The sequence below is a fragment of the Haliotis cracherodii genome, unplaced genomic scaffold, assembly GCF_022045235.1.
Source record: "Haliotis cracherodii isolate W230 unplaced genomic scaffold, xgHalCrac1.p SCAF_32, whole genome shotgun sequence".
Classification (NCBI taxonomy): Eukaryota; Metazoa; Mollusca; class Gastropoda; order Lepetellida; family Haliotidae; genus Haliotis; species Haliotis cracherodii.
Genome location: NW_027266289.1, coordinates 3514759 through 3534103, shown reverse-complemented (window position 1 = coordinate 3534103; position 19345 = coordinate 3514759). Strand labels below are relative to the sequence as shown.

The window sequence follows — 19345 nt, the reverse complement described above, 5'->3', positions numbered from 1 at the left end:
CGTGACATGGCATTGTTTCGCCGATGGATCTTGCAACAAAATTCCAAACATTACGTCATCGGGTATTGTGACGTGATTGTAAACCTTGAGGCGCAAGGCCCCGTTCCACAAGGCGATCGTATTGTAGCGCAACGACAGTCGTTAGTCTACGTTAAAGTATGTGAGCTGCGCTAACCTTAGCTCTACAATATTTGTGTGTAACGGACGCCTGAATTCCAAAGCCTAAGTCACACTTGCGTTAAATAAGGTACTTAAGCGTCGAAAAAATCTTACGTAGTGAAACGTATTCATACGTGGTTCATCGTAGCTGTCCGTGGCTATCTGTGTCCATAACGTAGCCATTTACGTGAAAAAAGGCGTCCTTAGGGATTTATCTGTTTTGCATGCACAACAGATAGCCACGTAAGCTGACATTTTTCTTAACGTAAAAGTAACTTAGTTTAATGTAGTTAGATGTAGTTTGGCGTAGTTATAGCCATAGAATACTGTAGCCCAAGGTAACGAACATGGTAGTTATCAAGTCATAAAATATCTACGAATAACTACTGTAAACTACATCTTAGTAGGGGCACAAGTCCGTCTAACTTTGTTTAACGTCATATGATCCGGTTATACTCAACTACACTAAATTTACCTTATTGACATTAAAGAACGTTTCAGTACAGTGAACGAACTATTTCTAAAGTAATCTTCGTTTTGAAAATGCTATATCACGTCTTGCTAGGTGTGCTCTTTGCACATGATTGTTCAAGTAAGTTAAATACGTTTAAATAAGTTAAACTAAGATAAACTACAAATAAATAGGTAGCAAGTATGGGTTGATACACGTGATATTTATAACCAATGATGACATCAGTCTGATCATTTGATGTCTGAACTCTGCAGACACAACATGAGTGATAGAAGAGTAAATATGAGTCTGTTCTGGGCTGCTGTCAACAAAAAGCTGCCATGTTCTGCCCAGTGTCTCATGCAATTTGAAGAGGGCGAAGAGAGGCAGAGAAAACAGAGAAGATGGTGGGCTGGTGCCTGGCTTCTGCGCAGATCAATCCATGGTCAGTATGACGCCCTGATGGAAGAATAACTTGAGGATCCTGAAGCTTTCATGAACTTTCTGCGCTTGGACATGGCCACATTCCATGAACTGTTAGCAAGGGTAGAGGACCGGCTCACCAAGAATAGGACACGATGGCGTGATCCTGTGTCTCCTTGACTCAAGCTGGCTGTGACATTAAGGTTCTTGGCTACTGGAGACTCATACCCCTCACTGATGTATAATTTAAGACTTGCTCACAATACCATCTCAGGGATTAATGTTTCCGTGTTTAAGGCTTTCTTTGGATGTCATGGAAGCCGAGGTTATGAAGATTCCTATCGAACCCTAAAATTGGTTAGAAGTGGCAGAGCGATTTCAAGGAAGATGGCAATTTCCACCTGTCTTGGGTGCTTTTGATGGCAAGCATATCGCCATAAAAGAAAAATCGAATTCAGGCTCTTCCAATTATAACTACAAGGGGTTCTGATCCATTGTGTTAATGGGCCTGGTTGATGCAGACTACAAATTCCGATGGATTCAGGTTGGTGATGTTGGGTCCAGCTCCGATAGCCAAATATGGAACCACTGTGCCCTCCACCAAACAATACAACAGGGAATATTGGGTATACCAGATGCAGAGCCTTTACAGTTGATGATGTTGATAAACCTTATTACATCATTGCAGATGATGCCTATGCCATGCAGAGTTGGCTAATGAAACCATTCAATTGTTGCACGTGCTATTAAATCTTTGCAGCCAAGATGTAGAGTACGACCCAATAGTTCTGACCCTCCTTTTCACACCTTATTTTTCGACAAAATGATCTCAGATTTTGCGTGAATACTAAACAAAGATGTCTCTATCAAAACGATGGAAAACCTTTAAAGGGTAAGATTTGACCGATTCAATACAGTGAAGCAGTTTTAACTATATTAAGCTTTACCTATAATTGAGAGAGGGTCTTCTAACATCTATTTTCAATTTATATTTTATCTATATTTGAAAATAGGACCTCATTTACAGAATTTGCTTCGAATGGCCTTTTAATAGGAACAAGCAAGTTGTTTTGGTTTGTTAGCACAAAGTCTTTTAGTTGATATTTTGGCTGTTTTCATATCATATCATATCAACAGCATCACATTTGTATTTTTTATTTCGTCTTTATGTTTAAAATACAAACAAACATACAAAATAAAAATACAGGGAAGCAACAGTCTTTGATCCTCCAGGCAGTGGTGACAGTGGTTGCCAAACAGGAACAAAGGTCAATATACTCCTCAAAACCTCCATTCTAGAATTGAAGGAAGTCCTGTAGAGAGTGTGCTGGAGGTGCACTTGAAGGCCGCTCTGACTGTCCCTGCTGTGGCTGCTGCGGTTGATAAACATGCTACCAGGATGGCATCCATCTCGTTGGGTACTGTTGCTGCTGTGACACAGCAATGTTTGGCTGCTGATGCTGTGCTTGCGTCTGTGATAGCAGATGTGGATGAGGTTGGGACTGTTGTTGCTGTACATGTGCCTTTGCTTGAGGCAGCTGCCTCTTCCTTGACATTGCATCTCTGAGAGCTTTCTGGTTCTGGGGGAGTGGCATCAACTTTATCAATATCCTGCAAGTCAATCTCATTGAAATCAGTTCATAGTTCTCGCTACCACTAAACAAAGATCAGAGGAAATCCCATTACGGGTCACGTCAGAAGGGCCTTGCGCGAACTTTGACCGACCAATGGAATGACCAATCAGAAGGCAGCTTTCTCGTGCTTTACGGCACTAATTTCAAATTGGCGACTACGTTTCAAAACCTATTTTGACAAATTCTCTATTACAAATTTGAAACCTGAACAAAAGAATATTCTGGAATGGCTAATAGATGGTCTAGATTAAATGGACTCAGTCGTTAAACCTGTAACTATTGTTCGGAATACCCCGTTTTTAAGTTTTTCGAGGTTGGATGATTAGAAATCACATTCTGACTGTCACTTTCAAAATCTGGTAAGCGACGCTCTGATTGGTCAGATGAAAGGTCGTTCTGACGTGACCCCTAATGGGATGTCCTCAGATCTTTATTTAGCGGTAGCGAGAACTGAGGTCTGATGCTTATGAAATTGTCCTGCAAGTCTTCATAGATCGGATCCTCAGCAACCCCAGAAATATCAGGAACCTCAGGATTATCATGAATCTCAGTAACCTTAGCAATGTTAGAAAATGGGGTTTGACCTCTCCTGTTTCTTGTTTTCCTCAGAGCTAGAGTTTAGTTAAGCTAACCCTAACTAAGACCAAGATGACGAAAGGAATGAAATATGCATGTGTTTTGTCAGGAATTCAAAAGTGATAGAATTATGAACACCACATGTCTCTTTATATACCCTGTACTTTGTGCGAGATGGGCGTTGTTTACCCTAGTTTAAGGTAATATAACGCTTTTAAATGTAGTTCAGCGTACCTGAATGTACTAGCTACTGCACTTTGTGCGAGATGGGCGTTGTTTACCCTAGTTTAACGTAATGTAACGCTTTTAAATGTAGTTCAGCGTACCTGAATGTACAAGCTACTGCACTTTGTGCGAGATGGGCGTTGTTTACCCTAGTTTAACGTAATGTAACGCTTTTAAATGTAGTTCAGCGTACCTGAATGTACAAGCTACTGTACTTTGTGCGAGATGGGCGTTGTTTACCCTAGTTTAACGTAATGTAACGCTTTTAAATGTAGTTCAGCGTCCCTGAATGTTCTAGCTACTGTACTTTACTGTCGTCTAAAGTAGCTTAACGTAGGAAAACGTAGATGATGTGTAGCACCCTTTTCGTACTTCATTGTTGTTGACTCTAGTACAACGTACATATTGGTATTTTGACGGACTTTTTCCTGGTAACACTTCGATATAGAAACGTTGTTCCACGTAGTCAAGCTTTTTTTACATATTTCGACACGTTAGTGTTATTTTGGCTACGATAATATCTCTAAGGATAACTACAGCTACTAACGCAAGTGTGAATGGTGCTTAAAGGTGGATCGTTGTATGGTATTAAAATCATGCGTTTCAACTTCTGACTTGTTTGAAGTATTATTCTGTTAAGCTCAATTGAATTATGGATCGTGTAGGTGTCAGCCTATTCACACTCAACAGTATAATTCTAAAAACGTTATAAATAGCAAGTAATAAAAAACTAAACTCACTCCCTTGTAAAACCAAGTTTATGAAAGTCGTGACCTAAACTAGGTATTACACTCGTTTCCTAAAATTGGTAATACACGGGAGCTCGTTTAGTATTCTATAGTTGTAGAGATGGGGAGGTGTGTAGAGATGGGGAGGGGGGTGTGGGGGGGTGAGGTGCGGGTGTAGCGATGGGAAGGACATGTGTAGAGATGGGGATGTGTGCGGATGTAGAGATGGGTGTGTGTGTGTGTGTTGTGGGGGGGGGGGGGGGGGGGGGGGTGCGGGTGTAGAGATTGGAAGGACATGTGTAGAGATGGGGATGTGTGCGTGTAGAGATGGCGAGGTGTGGGTGTGCGGATGTAGAGATGGAGGGGGGGGGGGGAGGCGTGGTGTAAAGATGGGGTGTAAAGATGGGGATGTGTGCGTGTATGGATGGGGAGGTGCGGGTGTAGAGATGGCGGGGTGTGGATGTGCGGATGTAGAGATGTGTGTGTGTGTGTGTGTGGGGGGGGGGGGGGGGGGGGGGATGGGGGAGGTGCGGGTGTAGAGATGGCGAGGTGTGGGTGTAGGGATGGGAAGGTGTAGAGATGGCGAGGTGTGGGTGTGCGTGTAGAGATGGGGAGGTGCAGGTATAGAGATGGGGACGTGCGGGTGTAGAGATGGCGAGGTGCGGGTGTACAGATGAGTAGGTGTGTAACAAAAATGTGATGTCACTAAAAATTTGTATCATACATTTTCATACCATTATATAAAAAATCAATTTCACGAAACATATTCTCTAACCCAAGAGGCCGTTGTCGGAAACGAAGGAAGTCTGTCTAGTGACAATAAAACTGCTCTTTGCAAAATGATTAGTCTCGATTGAAGAGTTAATTTAGACATATTCATGGTGGTAAAAGGAAGGAATCTTAACAAAGAAAAAACATGTATTATTACAAGAAAAAAAATATATTATCTTCCTGAATATTTTGTTTGTGGTAAATGATTATAAAACAGACCATTAATATAATATACATCATGTTCATAATAAATTGTTTAGACACAAATACATAGAAATATGTCCTGTTCTTCACGTGACAGTGGTGTATATCCACCGCCTGGCTAGGAGGTAAGTGTTACTTTCAATAGGATGTAAAATGTGATAAGGAAAGAAATGTGCTAGTTGTGTAACAGAACATAGATCGCCAGCCCCTCTGACACAAGTGTGGAACGGACGATTATTGGGCTATTGTTTCCCACTAGACTCAACGCAATATGACATGATCAGTGCCCATCCTGTTTTATTTTAAACTTCCTGGTGATTGTTGACGATTGTATGTCTGTGACAAGAGTCTAGAATCCCACATTTGCATGGAATTATTTCCTTTTCCTGCACGTGTCAGTGTTGATTTTCATCTTCCTGATAAGGAGGACAGTAACACCAACAGGAGCCACTGATCCATGTGTTGGTGCAGAAACTGTGTTTCCTGTGTAACTCATCAGTCACCAGCCCCCTCAGACACGTGTGACACACATGATTAGTGTGTCTTACTCAGCGGGCCACTCAGACACATGTGATACACATGACTATTGGGTCACACTCACCAGCCCCCTCAGACACGTGTGATACACATGACTATTGGGTCACACTCAGCGGGCCTGCATGTTGTATCAACAGAGACTGTCCGTGTATGTATATGTTGGTACTGTAAGTATATGCTGGAACTGTAAGTATATGCTATACTGTAAGTATATGCTGTGTTGTACGTATATGTTGTACTGTAAGAATATGTTGTACTGTAAGTATATGCTCTACTGTAAGTATATGTTGTATTGTAAGTATATGTTGTACTGTAAGTATATGCTGGCATTGTAAGTATATGTTATAATGTAAGTATATGCTGTACTGTACGTATATGATGTGTTGTAAGTATATGATATAGTGAAAGTATATGCTGTACTGTAAGTATATGTTTTAATGTAAGTATATGCTGTGCTGTAAGTATAGGTTGTACTCTAAGTATATGTTGTACTGTATGTATATGCGGCACTGTAATTATATGTTTGTACTGTACACATATGATGTACTGTAAGTATAGGCGGTATTGTTAGTATATGCTGTACTGTTAGTATAAGCTGTGCTGTAAGTAAAGGCTGTCCTGTAAGTATGGGTTGCAGTATATGCTGTATTGTAGTATATGCGGTACTGTAAGTATATGCTTGTAATGTACGCATATGCTGTACTGTAAGTATAGGCTGTATTGTAAGTATATGCTGCGCTGTAAGTATAGACTGTACTTTAAGTATATGTTGTACTGTAAGTATAGGCTGTGCTGTAATGCTATGCTGTGCTGTAAGTATAGGCTGTGATGTAAATATATATGCTGTATTGTGAGTATAGGCTGTGCTGTAAGTATGTGCTGTGCTGTAAGTATATGCTGTACTGTAAGTATATGATTGTACTGTAAGTATATTGTGTATTTTATGGATATGTTGGCACTCTACGCATAGGCTATACTGTAAGTATAGGCTGCACTGTAAGTATATGCTGTACTAGAAGTATGTGTTGTACTGTAAGTATGTCTGTGTTACATGTATTGTGAAATGAGGTTTAATGCAGACCTTGTGTTATCCCCTTTATGCCATTGGAAACAGCAGGTACCATCTTCCAACAACTAGTGTTACTAAACAATGTGATACTAATGAATATTAATAAGGCACTAGACTCCTTGCAATGGCCACCCTGTGTATATTCTCAGACTAGTGAGTACACAAAGTGCCACCCTCTTCTGGCCTAACTATGCAACTCTTTGATGTCTGCATACCCATTTATCATTTACGTTTCGGCATCAAACACGTGTTGTTTTGTTATGTATGTAAATTGATGTGTTCTTGATCACATCATTGTTCTTTCACATCAGATTCAGTCATCATAATGGTCGCCTCGCTGCTGATGTGGATGACATGCTTGGTCATTGCTGCTGAAGGTAAAACATTGTATTGTTAACTTTGCAAATGCAGTCTTTATTATTGGTACTACCCTTACATCAGTATATTATATTATTGAAGACAGGCTTGTCTAACGTGATGAGGTTAAATTGTGTGTATCGTCGTGTTCAAGACAATTTAATTTAAATAGCAACGTGTATACGTGTGTATGCACTAGCCAAAACTTCGTTTGGTAATCCCAGTTCACTGAGATACCATGCCACAATATCACATCGATACCCCACTCCGGCACTGCATACTGAATACAAGCTGACCAGTCCGTGTTTTATCGACTTAATGCCGAGAGGAAGGTAACAACATGTGCCCCCTTTATGTATTTTGGTATGACGCGGTCAGACAATTGCATGAACGACCTTCAGCTGACGTTTTGTGAATTACAAATCTTATTTCAACCTAACATATCACCTACGTAGTAAAGTTACTATATTCCGTTTGCTGTCGAAATCGTACACATGAAATGCAATAGAGATTTAAATCAGAAAACGTCAATTCGTCCTAAATGGCATGAACGTTGTTTATTTCTACATCCCAATCTACTTACCGCAGTTAGGCATGTTTTAATCCTGTATAACATCATGCTTATTATCCATAACATCGTGTTCAAAAATACATTAATTAATACCTACATATTAACTTTCAGCTGGTCAATGTAAGGATAACCAACACTGTTCAGACTGTGCAAACACGACGGGACACTGCCTCACTGTGTGTGACTCTGGGTATTTTGATCAGAAATGTTTGTCAGTTTGTGATGGATATTGTAAATATAACCTGTGTAATCAGTCAGACGACGGTGGTGGACGTTGTAGCGAGGGATGTGTCCCAGGATATCAAGGCAAGAGATGCAACATACCATGTGACAGTCCAGGAGGTAACTGTACAGCATGTCCAGGTGGTTGTGATGGAGGATATAGTCAGCTGGGCTCCTCCTGTGTGTCTGGATGTGTAGACTCCTACTTCGGGACAGATTGTGAATCTGGTAGGTATTGACTAGGTCAGTATTATTAGTCTCCTCAAGTCTATAGTGTATACACCCGAGGGAGCTGCAAATAACTTCTGATACATCACTGATCCATTAGCGGGCGTAATAATGAGACTCCGCCCCGCACCCACCCTGACGCACGCACGCAAGCACGCCATCTTTGTCACATGCAGACAAATCATATACCGTCATTAATATCAGTACAACAAAAGTTCCTGTGACATTGAATAAGATTTAATGCAAAGTTATGTTGTTTTACCAAATCTGAAACAATTTCGGTTTGCAACAGATAAAAGACCCCTGTAAGTGTTCAAATGGTTTTATTTGCCATACTGACTTCAGAAAATGCGTAATTTCATAAACCAAAACATGAACTTGCCAAAATGTCAATTTACAAACCAATAGCGTGTGTGTTCATCTCTGGTTGCGATACAAGCAACACATCTTCGTCTCATGGACTGCACCAGGCGTCGCACAAAGTCATGTGAGATATCTGCCCATATCTGCTGGAGCATGTTTCGACGTTCCTGGAGTGTCTGTGGAACACGTGGTTGACATCGAAGGCGTCAATCCATCTCATCCCACATGTGTTCGATTGGTGAGAGATCAGGGAGCGAGCCAGCTAGAAGATGACATACACATTGTTTTGTTGAATCCTGAACAAGTCGAGCAATATGAGGCCGGGCGTTGTCATGTTGAAAGGTAATGCCTGGGCAATGACGACTCAAAAACGGTAGAACAACAGGGCCGATGATCTCGCCGCAGTAGTGCTGTCCATTGAGCTTTCCCTCTACCACTAACAAACGGGTCCTATGTCTTGCTATAACCCCACCCCATACCATAACGCTGCCGCCTCCGAACCAATCTTCTTCCATGACACAATGATTGACGTAACGTTCACCTCAACGTCGGTACACTCGAATCCATCATGAGGTGAAAACGAGACTCGTCAGTGAATAGAACGTGTCCCCACTGCATGGCCGTCAAGCGTAGACGTTGTCTGCACCACTGTAGACGTGGTTGACGGTGGTTTCCTGTCAACATGGGACGTCTAGCGAACATTCTGGCGACAATCATTGCACATCTGAGGCGGCGACGTACGGTTTGTGAAGATATTCGTCAAAGGCCAGGGATGCTTCTTGCAGTCATCGTGCTGGCTGGAATCGATTTTGTAGGTGTGTTGTTCGAATCCAGTTGTCTTGTCGATTATTGGTTACGCGTGGCCTCCGATCCTGCTTCAAGCATACCAATGTCTCGCAGACACTAATTTTCGGATAGGCGTGGCATTTCGTAATGTTGAATAATTGCGTAATTATATTTTTTTTCTGAGTGGTTCTTGTCAGCACCATGGTAAGCAATGCATATGGAATCCCGTTAACGCACGTGTTTTAATATCCATTCTTGGGTAGTGAAATGAATTGGGCTTGCATAAAAGTCAAATTTTGCATGGAATGCATGCTTTTCTGTAGCAGTTGCGTTTTTGAGATTTGATTCCATACATGCACTACAATATTGAAAACCAAACTTTACTTGTTTGCAAAATACACTATAATATTGGTGCCACAGGCACTTATGTTGTTTAATACAATATACACGTTAATAGCTCTGTATGTGCAGCTGTCTCTAGATGTATGTTGATGATGATAACGTTACCGTTATCATTTGTCAGGTGGTACAGTGGGACTAGCTGTAGGACTGTCCACAACAGCTGTCAGTTTCATCGTGTTGATCTTCCTGGCAGTGTACTGCAAGTGTAGTAAACACTTGAGGCGAATTAGGTGAGTGAGAGAGACATAATATTCCAAAATTCGGGTTCACAATTGGACCTCATACCATTATGGACACAAGAACTGATGGAGATCAATGAGGTAGTCAGTCAGTGTGACGTGGATGACTGTCTCATCATGCCCCAACGTCGTGAGATGTTGGTCATATCATAAGCCGAATGCTTCAAAGGCCCATGTTCTAGTAGTACAGGCTGCTGTGATTGATGCAGCTGAAATATAGCATTCAAATGTACGCCTTGGCGATTGTTGTTGTCATCATTGAACAGTTCTATAAAATAAAGTAATTCTGTAAAACTACAAAAAAAAATAGTAGGGCATATTACTGGTTATTTTAAGCCTTCAGTAGTAACGCTAATATATACATTTAATAAAGGGGACAAGTGATGAAATATTTGAATGACTGGATGAAGTTGCATGTGAATTATTAGGCATCCTCTACCGTGCAACGCACTATCGCCATTCTATTATAATAAATAAACTGTAGCTATGACGTACCAAACTGTTCTGTTAGTAAATAAATGAAATTAACTCAACAAGAGCTTGTTGGACATAGCTCTATATTGAAATTAATAGAATAATTCGAACAATGACATTGTTATCCACAAAGTCAGGAGGACGGAAGTAATTAAGCTACAAGGAGACCCCAGTTGTAATAGTACACAACAATCCGAGCATTGCATTGTGATAAGAAAGCTTGTTCCAATCCTGAAATGTTTAGTGCACTTTGATTGGAGGGTTCCTTTCAGTGACAATTGAAGTGATATGCCGTTGTGTAGCTGTACACTCTGAGAAACGAGTATTCAACAATAATGTTTATAAAACCTTGAATATTGTTGCAAATATTGTTGCAAATATTGTTGCAAATATTGTTGCAAATAGTGTTGCAAATATTGTTGCACGGTTTATTTGCACAAGTTATGACATCAATTTTATTTTTTATTTCACAGTGTCACCCAGGAAGAGCATGTTGTGCGCGATTCTGTTGCCGAGATGGGCGATGCCCCTGTCTATGAACTAGAATGGTATACTGACACCCCACAGACAGAGGACGTTGTGCGCGACTCTGGTGCCGAGATAGGCGATGCCCCTGTCTATGAACTAGAATGGTATACTGACATCCCACTGAAAGACATGGCCATGGACCGTGAGTCACCTGATGGGAACTGTGGAGGTGGAGGTGAAGCTGGTGGTGTGGATGATGCTGTGTATGACGTTGCAGATGGAGGCAAACGGGATCGTGCTGGTGTTATCGGCAATATCTATTCCAAAATATCCCATGCTTAGAAATCAAGTATTTCTTAAATATCGTTTGTTGACTGTTTGTTCATTGCGTAGTTCTTAGTTTGATCTGCCACCTATGAGGTCAAATTGATCGAACATCTGTCCGGAGAGCAGAAGGTTGGTGGTCAGATCCCTGGCCGTGTCATTCGTGTCATACGTGTCATACGTGTCATAAAGGTCACACGTGTCATACGCGTCTTACGTGTCTTACGTGTCATACGTGCCATACGTGCCATACTTGACATACGTAGCATACGTGTCACACGTGTCTTACGTGTCATACGTGGCATAGTGTCAAACGTGTCATACGTGTCATACGTGGCATTCGTGTCATACGTGTTATACGTGTCATATGTGTCATTCGTGTCATACGTGCCATACATGTCATTCGTACCATACGTGTCATTCGTGTCATACGTGTCATTCGTGTCATACGTGTCAAGAGACGTTAACACATGGTTCATGTTGTGTCCCTGCCCTGCCTTTTCGGCATTGAGACAGGGCTCGGAGTTAGGTGAATGTGCTTCAGTGAGGTACCCGTATTAAACTGTGGCTTGATATATCTGTGGTCAACTGTCGTGAGCGAGCCAATACACCCAGCTCACTTCACTTTAGTTTGATCAGATTGCATATCGGAAGATATGCTATGATGTTTGTAAATATTGTAATATTTGTAAATATCAAAATGCATGAATATCCAGCATTTTCGTTGCCCGTTTGTAATACATTTTGATTAAGTACTTCAACAGTGGACATGTTGATTGAGACCAATTTTTATAAAATAAATATCTTAATTAAAAGGTAGTGTTTAATATGCCATTTTGTATTTATAATAGATCACAATCACATCATGGATGCCATATGGTCAACTTAACTGGAGATCCGATGGTCACGCTCTGTGACTGATTGCTGATTTTCATCTTGTCATCTTGACTGCAATACCTTGATCCTTGCTCGTGATTTGCGTAAATAGCGTGACAGGTCAATACCAGGGTAGCTGCAATATGGAGTACCTGTAGCGTTAAACTGTCATAAATGTTTATATCAGGTCCAGATTTGAGGCTTGGGGCGATGCTATACTTACAGCAGACAGAACAATCATCACTACAGTACCATGACACATGTGGCTTGAGGCGATCCTATACTTACGGCAGTCAGAACAATCATCACTTCAGTTTACTGACACGTGTGGCTTGAGGCGATGCTATACTTACAGCAGACAGCACAATGATGAAGCCATGCTATAAGCCTTTCCCTTCAACTCACTAAATACAAATGACAAAATATGACATTGCACACTTTCTCAATCATATATTCTGAGGAGCAGCCGGGAGCAATACTTCTTGTATTAAGTAAGTTTATCCTTTCTTTCGGCAGAGCGTTATGCTCCTGCTAATGGCGTTGTTGAACTGATCCTTCATTGAACAAACATCATTCAGATTGAGCAGGACGTTGAAGTATTGTGTGATAAACAATAGATCCCCTTAGTAACGACTCACAACGAGCACAGCTTATTGGCTGATCACGTCATGATGTTGAATTTATTGTACGATAAACAACATACCCCCTAAGTCACGTCTCACAATGAGCACAGCTGATTGGGAGATCACGTCATGATGTTGAAATTATTGTGTGATAAACAAACGATCCCCTAAGTCAAGTCTCACAACGAGCACAAATTATTGGGAGATCACGTCTTATCAGGAATCATTGCATAGTGGGGGCGCATTGGGGTTGGGTGTTTGATACATGTTTACTTCATACGCATATCTCGTCAGGATTACTGCCTTGGTGATCAGCGGTAGAGCGGGGAAAACGTATCAAGAAAAACACACAACTATTCCAGGAAGTATAATTGTACAGCGTATAAACCCATGGTTCAATGTAATCAAATCATTCGATGACATAAATATTGGTTTACTTCTACCAGTATCGTCAAATCCTTGTGTACATCTGGTGTACCTTTTATATCTACAGTCAAGTAGATACGCTCAGTTATAAAGAGAAGTGGGGCGGTCGGGTGTCCTAGTGGTTAAAAGCGTTCGCTCGTCACGCCGAAGACCCGGGTTCGATGTGTGAAGCCCATTTCTGGTGTCCCCAATCGTGGAATTGCTGGAATATTGCTAAAAGCGGCGTAAAACCATACTCACTCACTCACTGTAAGGAGAAGTCACAGGTAGCCCTGTTTTCTATTGCATAAAATTCAATGCACAATTGTAGCTCTCGGGAGTGCCATATCCCTTTGCCTCCCTGGGTCATACCATGAACCTATTTTTGTTTCTTCCAACCCAACATGTTCCTCAAGGATTATGTTTCTCAGTTTGTCAGGGTTACACTGAGGTCGTACACGTCTAAAACCCGCATCACTTCAGTCTCTAAAACCTTTAACTAAAGCAACGTACACCAGTGAGTTAGCCTGTTTTAGCTTCATGCAATAATAAACAGTATTTCAGTAACGTCATGGGTCGTTAACTTGACATGCGTGAAAGGCTATGTGGGCGTGTCTTAGACGTTTACTTCAGTGGAACGCTGACAAACCTGCAGCGAGAATCGGGGACACATGTTTATGAGATAGAATCAATCGTACAAGGTACACTGCATTAATGAGAGCTGTCTGTGGTTATGGAAATGAGTTTTGTATTACTGAAATACTGATTAAGTCAATATGAAACATACACTGATCCACTCACTGGTGGACCTGGTTTAGGGGTTTCAGGTCGGGGACCAGGGGGATGAAGTTGAAAGATGGTATGACCTGTTCCAACGTTAATTTGAAAACTTATAGTTTGTCTCAACCTTGCACCTTTTTGTGTCTATCTTATATATGATATTTTACATAAACAAAATACAAGGAACTGAAAGGTTGTGTAAAAGTAATTATGAAACAGGTTATTAATATAATGATTAATCTTATGTTTTATGTATTCACGGGGTAATATTTCCTTATTTGTTGGTGACATTGTTAATTTTTATCTTCCTTGTAAAGGAATAATGCTATCAACGGGAGACATGCATGTCTGTGGTTGTGAAAGAAGGGTGTTATATATGCAACACATCCATCAACAGCCACCTGACGCCTGTGTGACACAGAACATCATTTGATCACATACAGCCGGTCTGCATTGTCTACCAACGGGAAACATATGTATATCAGTCGAACTGTGATGTGAGTACATACTTTGATTATATGTGAGGTGTAAAGGGGTTTCATGTCGCACTAGAGGTGATTGAATGTGTATGCTACGAGCATGCAGATGTGTGTGTGTGTGTGTGTGTGTGTGTGTGTGTGTGTGTGTGTGTGTGTGTGTGTGTGTGTGTGTGTGTGTGTGTGTGTGTGTGTGTGTGTGTGTGTGTGTGTGTGTGTGTGTGTGTGCTACTTATGACTGATGCCAGGCACATAATACAGCATTGATCTCCTAACAACGTGCATTTTCTGTTTATTCCAAGAAAGGGGAGTGTATACTCTGCTGGACCAACTCGTTTGTTTTCTGTACAGCCATTGCACGTTCATGTTCTTAGTCCTTGCATCAACAAGTGTTGTTTCACCCTGTGTATTAATGGGCAATGTTTATTTGTCACTTACATCTTCTTTAGCAGTTTAGGTCAACGGGATGGTCATCTCGCTGCTGTTGTGGATGGCATGCATGGTAATTGCTACTGAAGGTAAAACATCGTGTTCTCAATAGTTTTCATCTACTCTTTTTATGTGATAATATGCATACGTAAGTATACGTAAGAGGCATTCACATATTGTAATAATAATGAAGACTGGATTTTCTTAGGAGATGGGGTGAAACATTATTTCACTCATTTAGCAGCATGTTTGAGCGTGGCTGAATTACTGGTCCAGATGTGTTCCAGTTCTATCACCCTGCTCCAGTTTAACATTTATGAGTGAGTGAGCGAGTATGGTTTTACGCCGCTTTTTGCAATATTCCAGCAATATCATGGCGGGGGACACCAGAAACGGGCTTCACGCATTGAACCCATGTCGGGAATTGAACCCGGGTCTTCGGCGTGACGAGCGAACGCTTTAACCACTAGGCTACCCGACCACCCCTTAGCATCAATGACCCACTCAGACACGATGTATTAACTCCAATACGACCAGTCCATGTTTTGTCGCCTTAATGCTGAGTGTCAGGCAGATACGAGTTTGTAGCGTATTTTAATATAGTTTGGTATGGCGTAGGCTGGGACCTAATCCCCGACCTTGCGTTCTCCGGGCCCACTCTCTACTCACTACAACATACAGTTAGTGATACTCTTATGAATGTCAAATGCATTTGTTTTGTTTTTTCATTGTGATACGTCACTCGCTTGATAAAGGTACAAGTATCTGTGCATAAACGTTGACTTGAAATTTATAAATTATTTCTGTCTTAATCACGATCATTTTTCGGGAATAAGGTATATACTAAGGTATATACTGAGTCCTGACACATTCATCAAGTTTCTTATTTGCATGCAATAATTTTAACTCACTTCTGAACAACCATTTGTTTGTTTGTGGTTTAACGCAGCACTAAGCAATATTCCAATCTGGACCGGACAATGCAGTGATTGACATTATTGGCATCGAGCTTGGCAACAGAGATACGATGGCATGCATCAACCAAATCAGTGAACCTGACTATCCGATCACGTTAACCGCCTCTCACTGAACTATCGATATGAGCATGGGTGTGCTAAGGTATAGCTGGTCTTGTTTCAATTGTCTAGGTTAAGTCAGTTCTGCATTTTTATCTAAGACATCGATATATTTTGGTTTAGGAATAATCATCCATGTAAGCTGCTTACCGTAGTCTTAATAAACATCATACTCAGTATCTACTAAATCCTATTCTCGAAAATGTTACTAAACACCTATATCTTAACTTTCAGCTGGTCAATGTAAGGATAACCAACACTGTTCAGACTGTGACAACACGACGGGACATTGCCTCAATGAGTGTGACACTGGGTATTTTGATCTGAAATGTTTGTCTGTTTGTGACGGGTATTGTAAATATAACCTGTGTACTCAGTCAGACGACGGTGGTGGACGTTGTAGCGAGGGATGTATCCCAGGATATCAAGGCAGGAGATGCAACATACCATGTGACAGTCCAGGAGGTAACTGTACAGCATGTCCAGGTGGTTGTGATGGAGGACATTGTCAGCTGGGCTCCTCCTGTGTGTCTGGATGTGTAGACTCCTACGTCGGGACCGACTGTGAATCTGGTAGGTGGTTGACATATAACAAGGTCAATACTAATACTATGCCCAAGTCTATATTGTATATTCTCCCCGAGGGCTCTTTGAATCGCGTTTGATTGCAGGGGTCATATTCGTATACAGTAATTGTGGCTATATCGGACAGTCGACAGGAGCTGTCACTTGCATCGTAACGATCTTCCTCGTTGGGTCAAGTTGTTCAAGAAGCCCCTGCTACTGCATTTACAAATTAACTTTGTTCTTTGTTAGGTGATAACGTGGAACTGACGGTAGCACTATCTACAGGGCTAGCTACAGCATCTGTGGTTTTCATTGTGATGGTTGTCGTGGCCTGGTGCTGCAGTTATTGTCAAGGCTTGACAAACGACAGGTGAGTGAGTGAGTGACACAGACATGACGTTGTAAAACTGAAATACTGGACTCACATGTGACTTTAGTCTCTCATACAAGATCTTGATAGGCACCAGCAAACCACACTCGACGCAAAAGGCGACTATGCTTGTCGTAAGAGGCAACTTACGGGATCGGGTGGTAGGTTCGTGACTTGGTTGATGCATGTCATCGTAGCCAAATTGCGTAGATCGATACTTATGATGCTAATCATTGCCTGAATCGTCGGATGCAGACTCGATTTAGCCATATAGTTTGATATTGCGGAGCATGGGGTTAAAACAACAACAAATGAAATATATCAGAAACAAACATCATATTCTCAGTCTCGTTTTCCGTCAGGATACTTATATCTCCATTGTTTCCTCGTAACATGATTTATCTTCAGTGAAGAAATCTTGCATGCAATTACTTTTAAGATCACGTGAGTAAGCTAACCAATCAGTTCACCTTTCAGCTTTCGGCTGTACGTCACGCCTACCGACGGCATGCATGCTCCAACAAGGGTCAGTGATGCTCCTCAATATGATGTTGTTGACGAAGTAAAGATGTATGATGCGCTCACTGGTGAGGGCCAAGCAGGCTGTGACAGTCGTGCCGGGTATGTGGGGCTGAGGTCGGTGCAGCATACCACCATATCACGTGGTCTGGAACATGCTGACACAGCTGAACCAGGAACCTCATCAGTGACCTGTGGGCGTGTAGGTGCTACGTCGTGTGTTTAAAATCATGACGTTATAGAAGTAGAGGATGAAGATGTATCTGTTGCAGATTTGCCCCTGCGTATCAAGCTTCACAATGGCAACATACTGAGATGCTGCGAGCGGCCACCGTTCTATTTATGTTCAAGTAGTTTACATAAAACCCAAATTTGTCAGCCGAACGCAGGATGAAACTATTGCTGCATCACGTTGGATCATATTATTTGAGATTTTAGTCAAGGATCTAGAAGCCTTAAATGCCTTGTGATTCAACGAGTGCGAACATCGTGCGGGCAATACAAGGCCGTTATCTGCATATGTTAGAAGCAAGGACGAGCCTTCTATAGCTGCGTGTAAAGCTGAAGAAAACTGGAACTGCTGTGTTCCGCGGTCTGTAGCAATACTCCAGTCACATGGTGCAGAGACATTGAACAATTCACTCATTGTGTCAATGTTACAAATAGTCGTAAACTGTTTCCGTCTGCTCTGCATTACTCGATACAACATAGAAACTATAATTTCCCCTTTATATGCCTGAACAGAAGAATTGGGATTCCAAATACTGTCAACAGGTTATCTGTTATAGCATCTGCTATTGTTAAGACATTAAAGGACACGAAGCAGCACTGCAACGAGGTGACAAACAATAAACACATTAATGTTGTCATCTTCTTTTCTGTGCTGATATTAAACCAGTTGAATCTTCAATACTAGTGTATGCTAATAGACTACGACTTGAAAATGATTTCATAATTAAAAGAACGCCTTAACACCCTTTAGCTTACTGAAAGTTAATTAATTGACGTGACTGGACGGCCGTTTTTATGCATGACATGTGTTGCCATTTCATTGAGACACTATCATAAATACACTCTCAATTCAATAAGGATTTTACTTATATGAGTGTCCTTAAAATACACATTGTTAATTGAAATAACCATTGTCCAAACGATATGAAAGTGTCCGACTGACGTAAAGTAAAACACATGATCTAGTCTAAATTCTGTCAGGTTTCAAATAAGAGAAGGGCCCACTTCTCAACGCCTGAAAATATAAAAAACTGACATACCAACATTCAATATATGATGCACTACATGACATCGTAAACTGCTTCCTTGTGTTTTAAACTGAAACTAGTGCGGGAGTGAGAGTGTTAAAACCGTTGGCAGTAATAACCCAGACACGTCATATATAGGTGTTACACATTGACCCAATACCATTGTTCATGCTTGGTTATATCATTTCTCCACAACCAGTACCACGCTCCTTGATATGCATACCATTGGCCCACGTAAGTTGCTTATATATGGACGAGGGGTGGTCGGGTAACCTAGTGGTTAAAGCCTTCGCTCGTCACACCAAAGACCCGGGTTCGATTCACGACATGGATACAATGGGCGAAGCCCATTTCTGTTGTCCCTTTCCCTGATATTGCTGGAATATTGATAAAAGCGGCACTCACTCACTCACTCACTCACTCACTCACTCACATATAGATGAGCGAGTTTTGTTTCAATCAGTAGTGGGCAGCACTTACAGATGTATACGGTTGTTTGGTGCTAACAAATCTAGAGCCATAATCAGACCAAATCTGGGATTCGAACCCACTATCATCGGTCTCTGTCACGTGCATCTATTGAACAAACAATATCAATATGTTGGCTGGTCTGCAATAATGTCCCAGGCTATTTTCACAACATGCCGGCTCATATAGCTTAACCTATGTGAAACTAAGTCATTGTTTTGAACAATCAGGAAATATTTCCTAAGATTAGATTCCGGCGCATAACGACTATCATCCTTGTGACACT

At 41.4% G+C, this 19345-nt stretch overlaps 2 protein-coding genes across 2 annotated transcripts; both read left to right on the top strand.

Moving 5' to 3' along the window:
- The first annotated feature begins 6602 nt into the window (after positions 1-6602).
- Positions 6603-11357, top strand: LOC139477291 (uncharacterized). The gene is made up of 5 exons (XM_071259845.1): positions 6603-6612; positions 7089-7154; positions 7817-8155; positions 9828-9936; positions 10893-11357. Exons 1-5 carry the CDS (start codon positions 6603-6605, stop codon positions 11227-11229), a joined length of 861 nt encoding a protein of 286 aa, XP_071115946.1. The 3' UTR covers positions 11230-11357.
- A 3480-nt stretch (positions 11358-14837) lies between these two features.
- On the top strand, positions 14838-17558 carry LOC139477292 (uncharacterized). Its single transcript, XM_071259846.1, has 4 exons — positions 14838-14889; positions 16111-16449; positions 16693-16813; positions 17291-17558. Exons 1-4 carry the CDS (start codon positions 14838-14840, stop codon positions 17556-17558), a joined length of 780 nt encoding a protein of 259 aa, XP_071115947.1.
- Positions 17559-19345: the final 1787 nt, after the last annotated feature.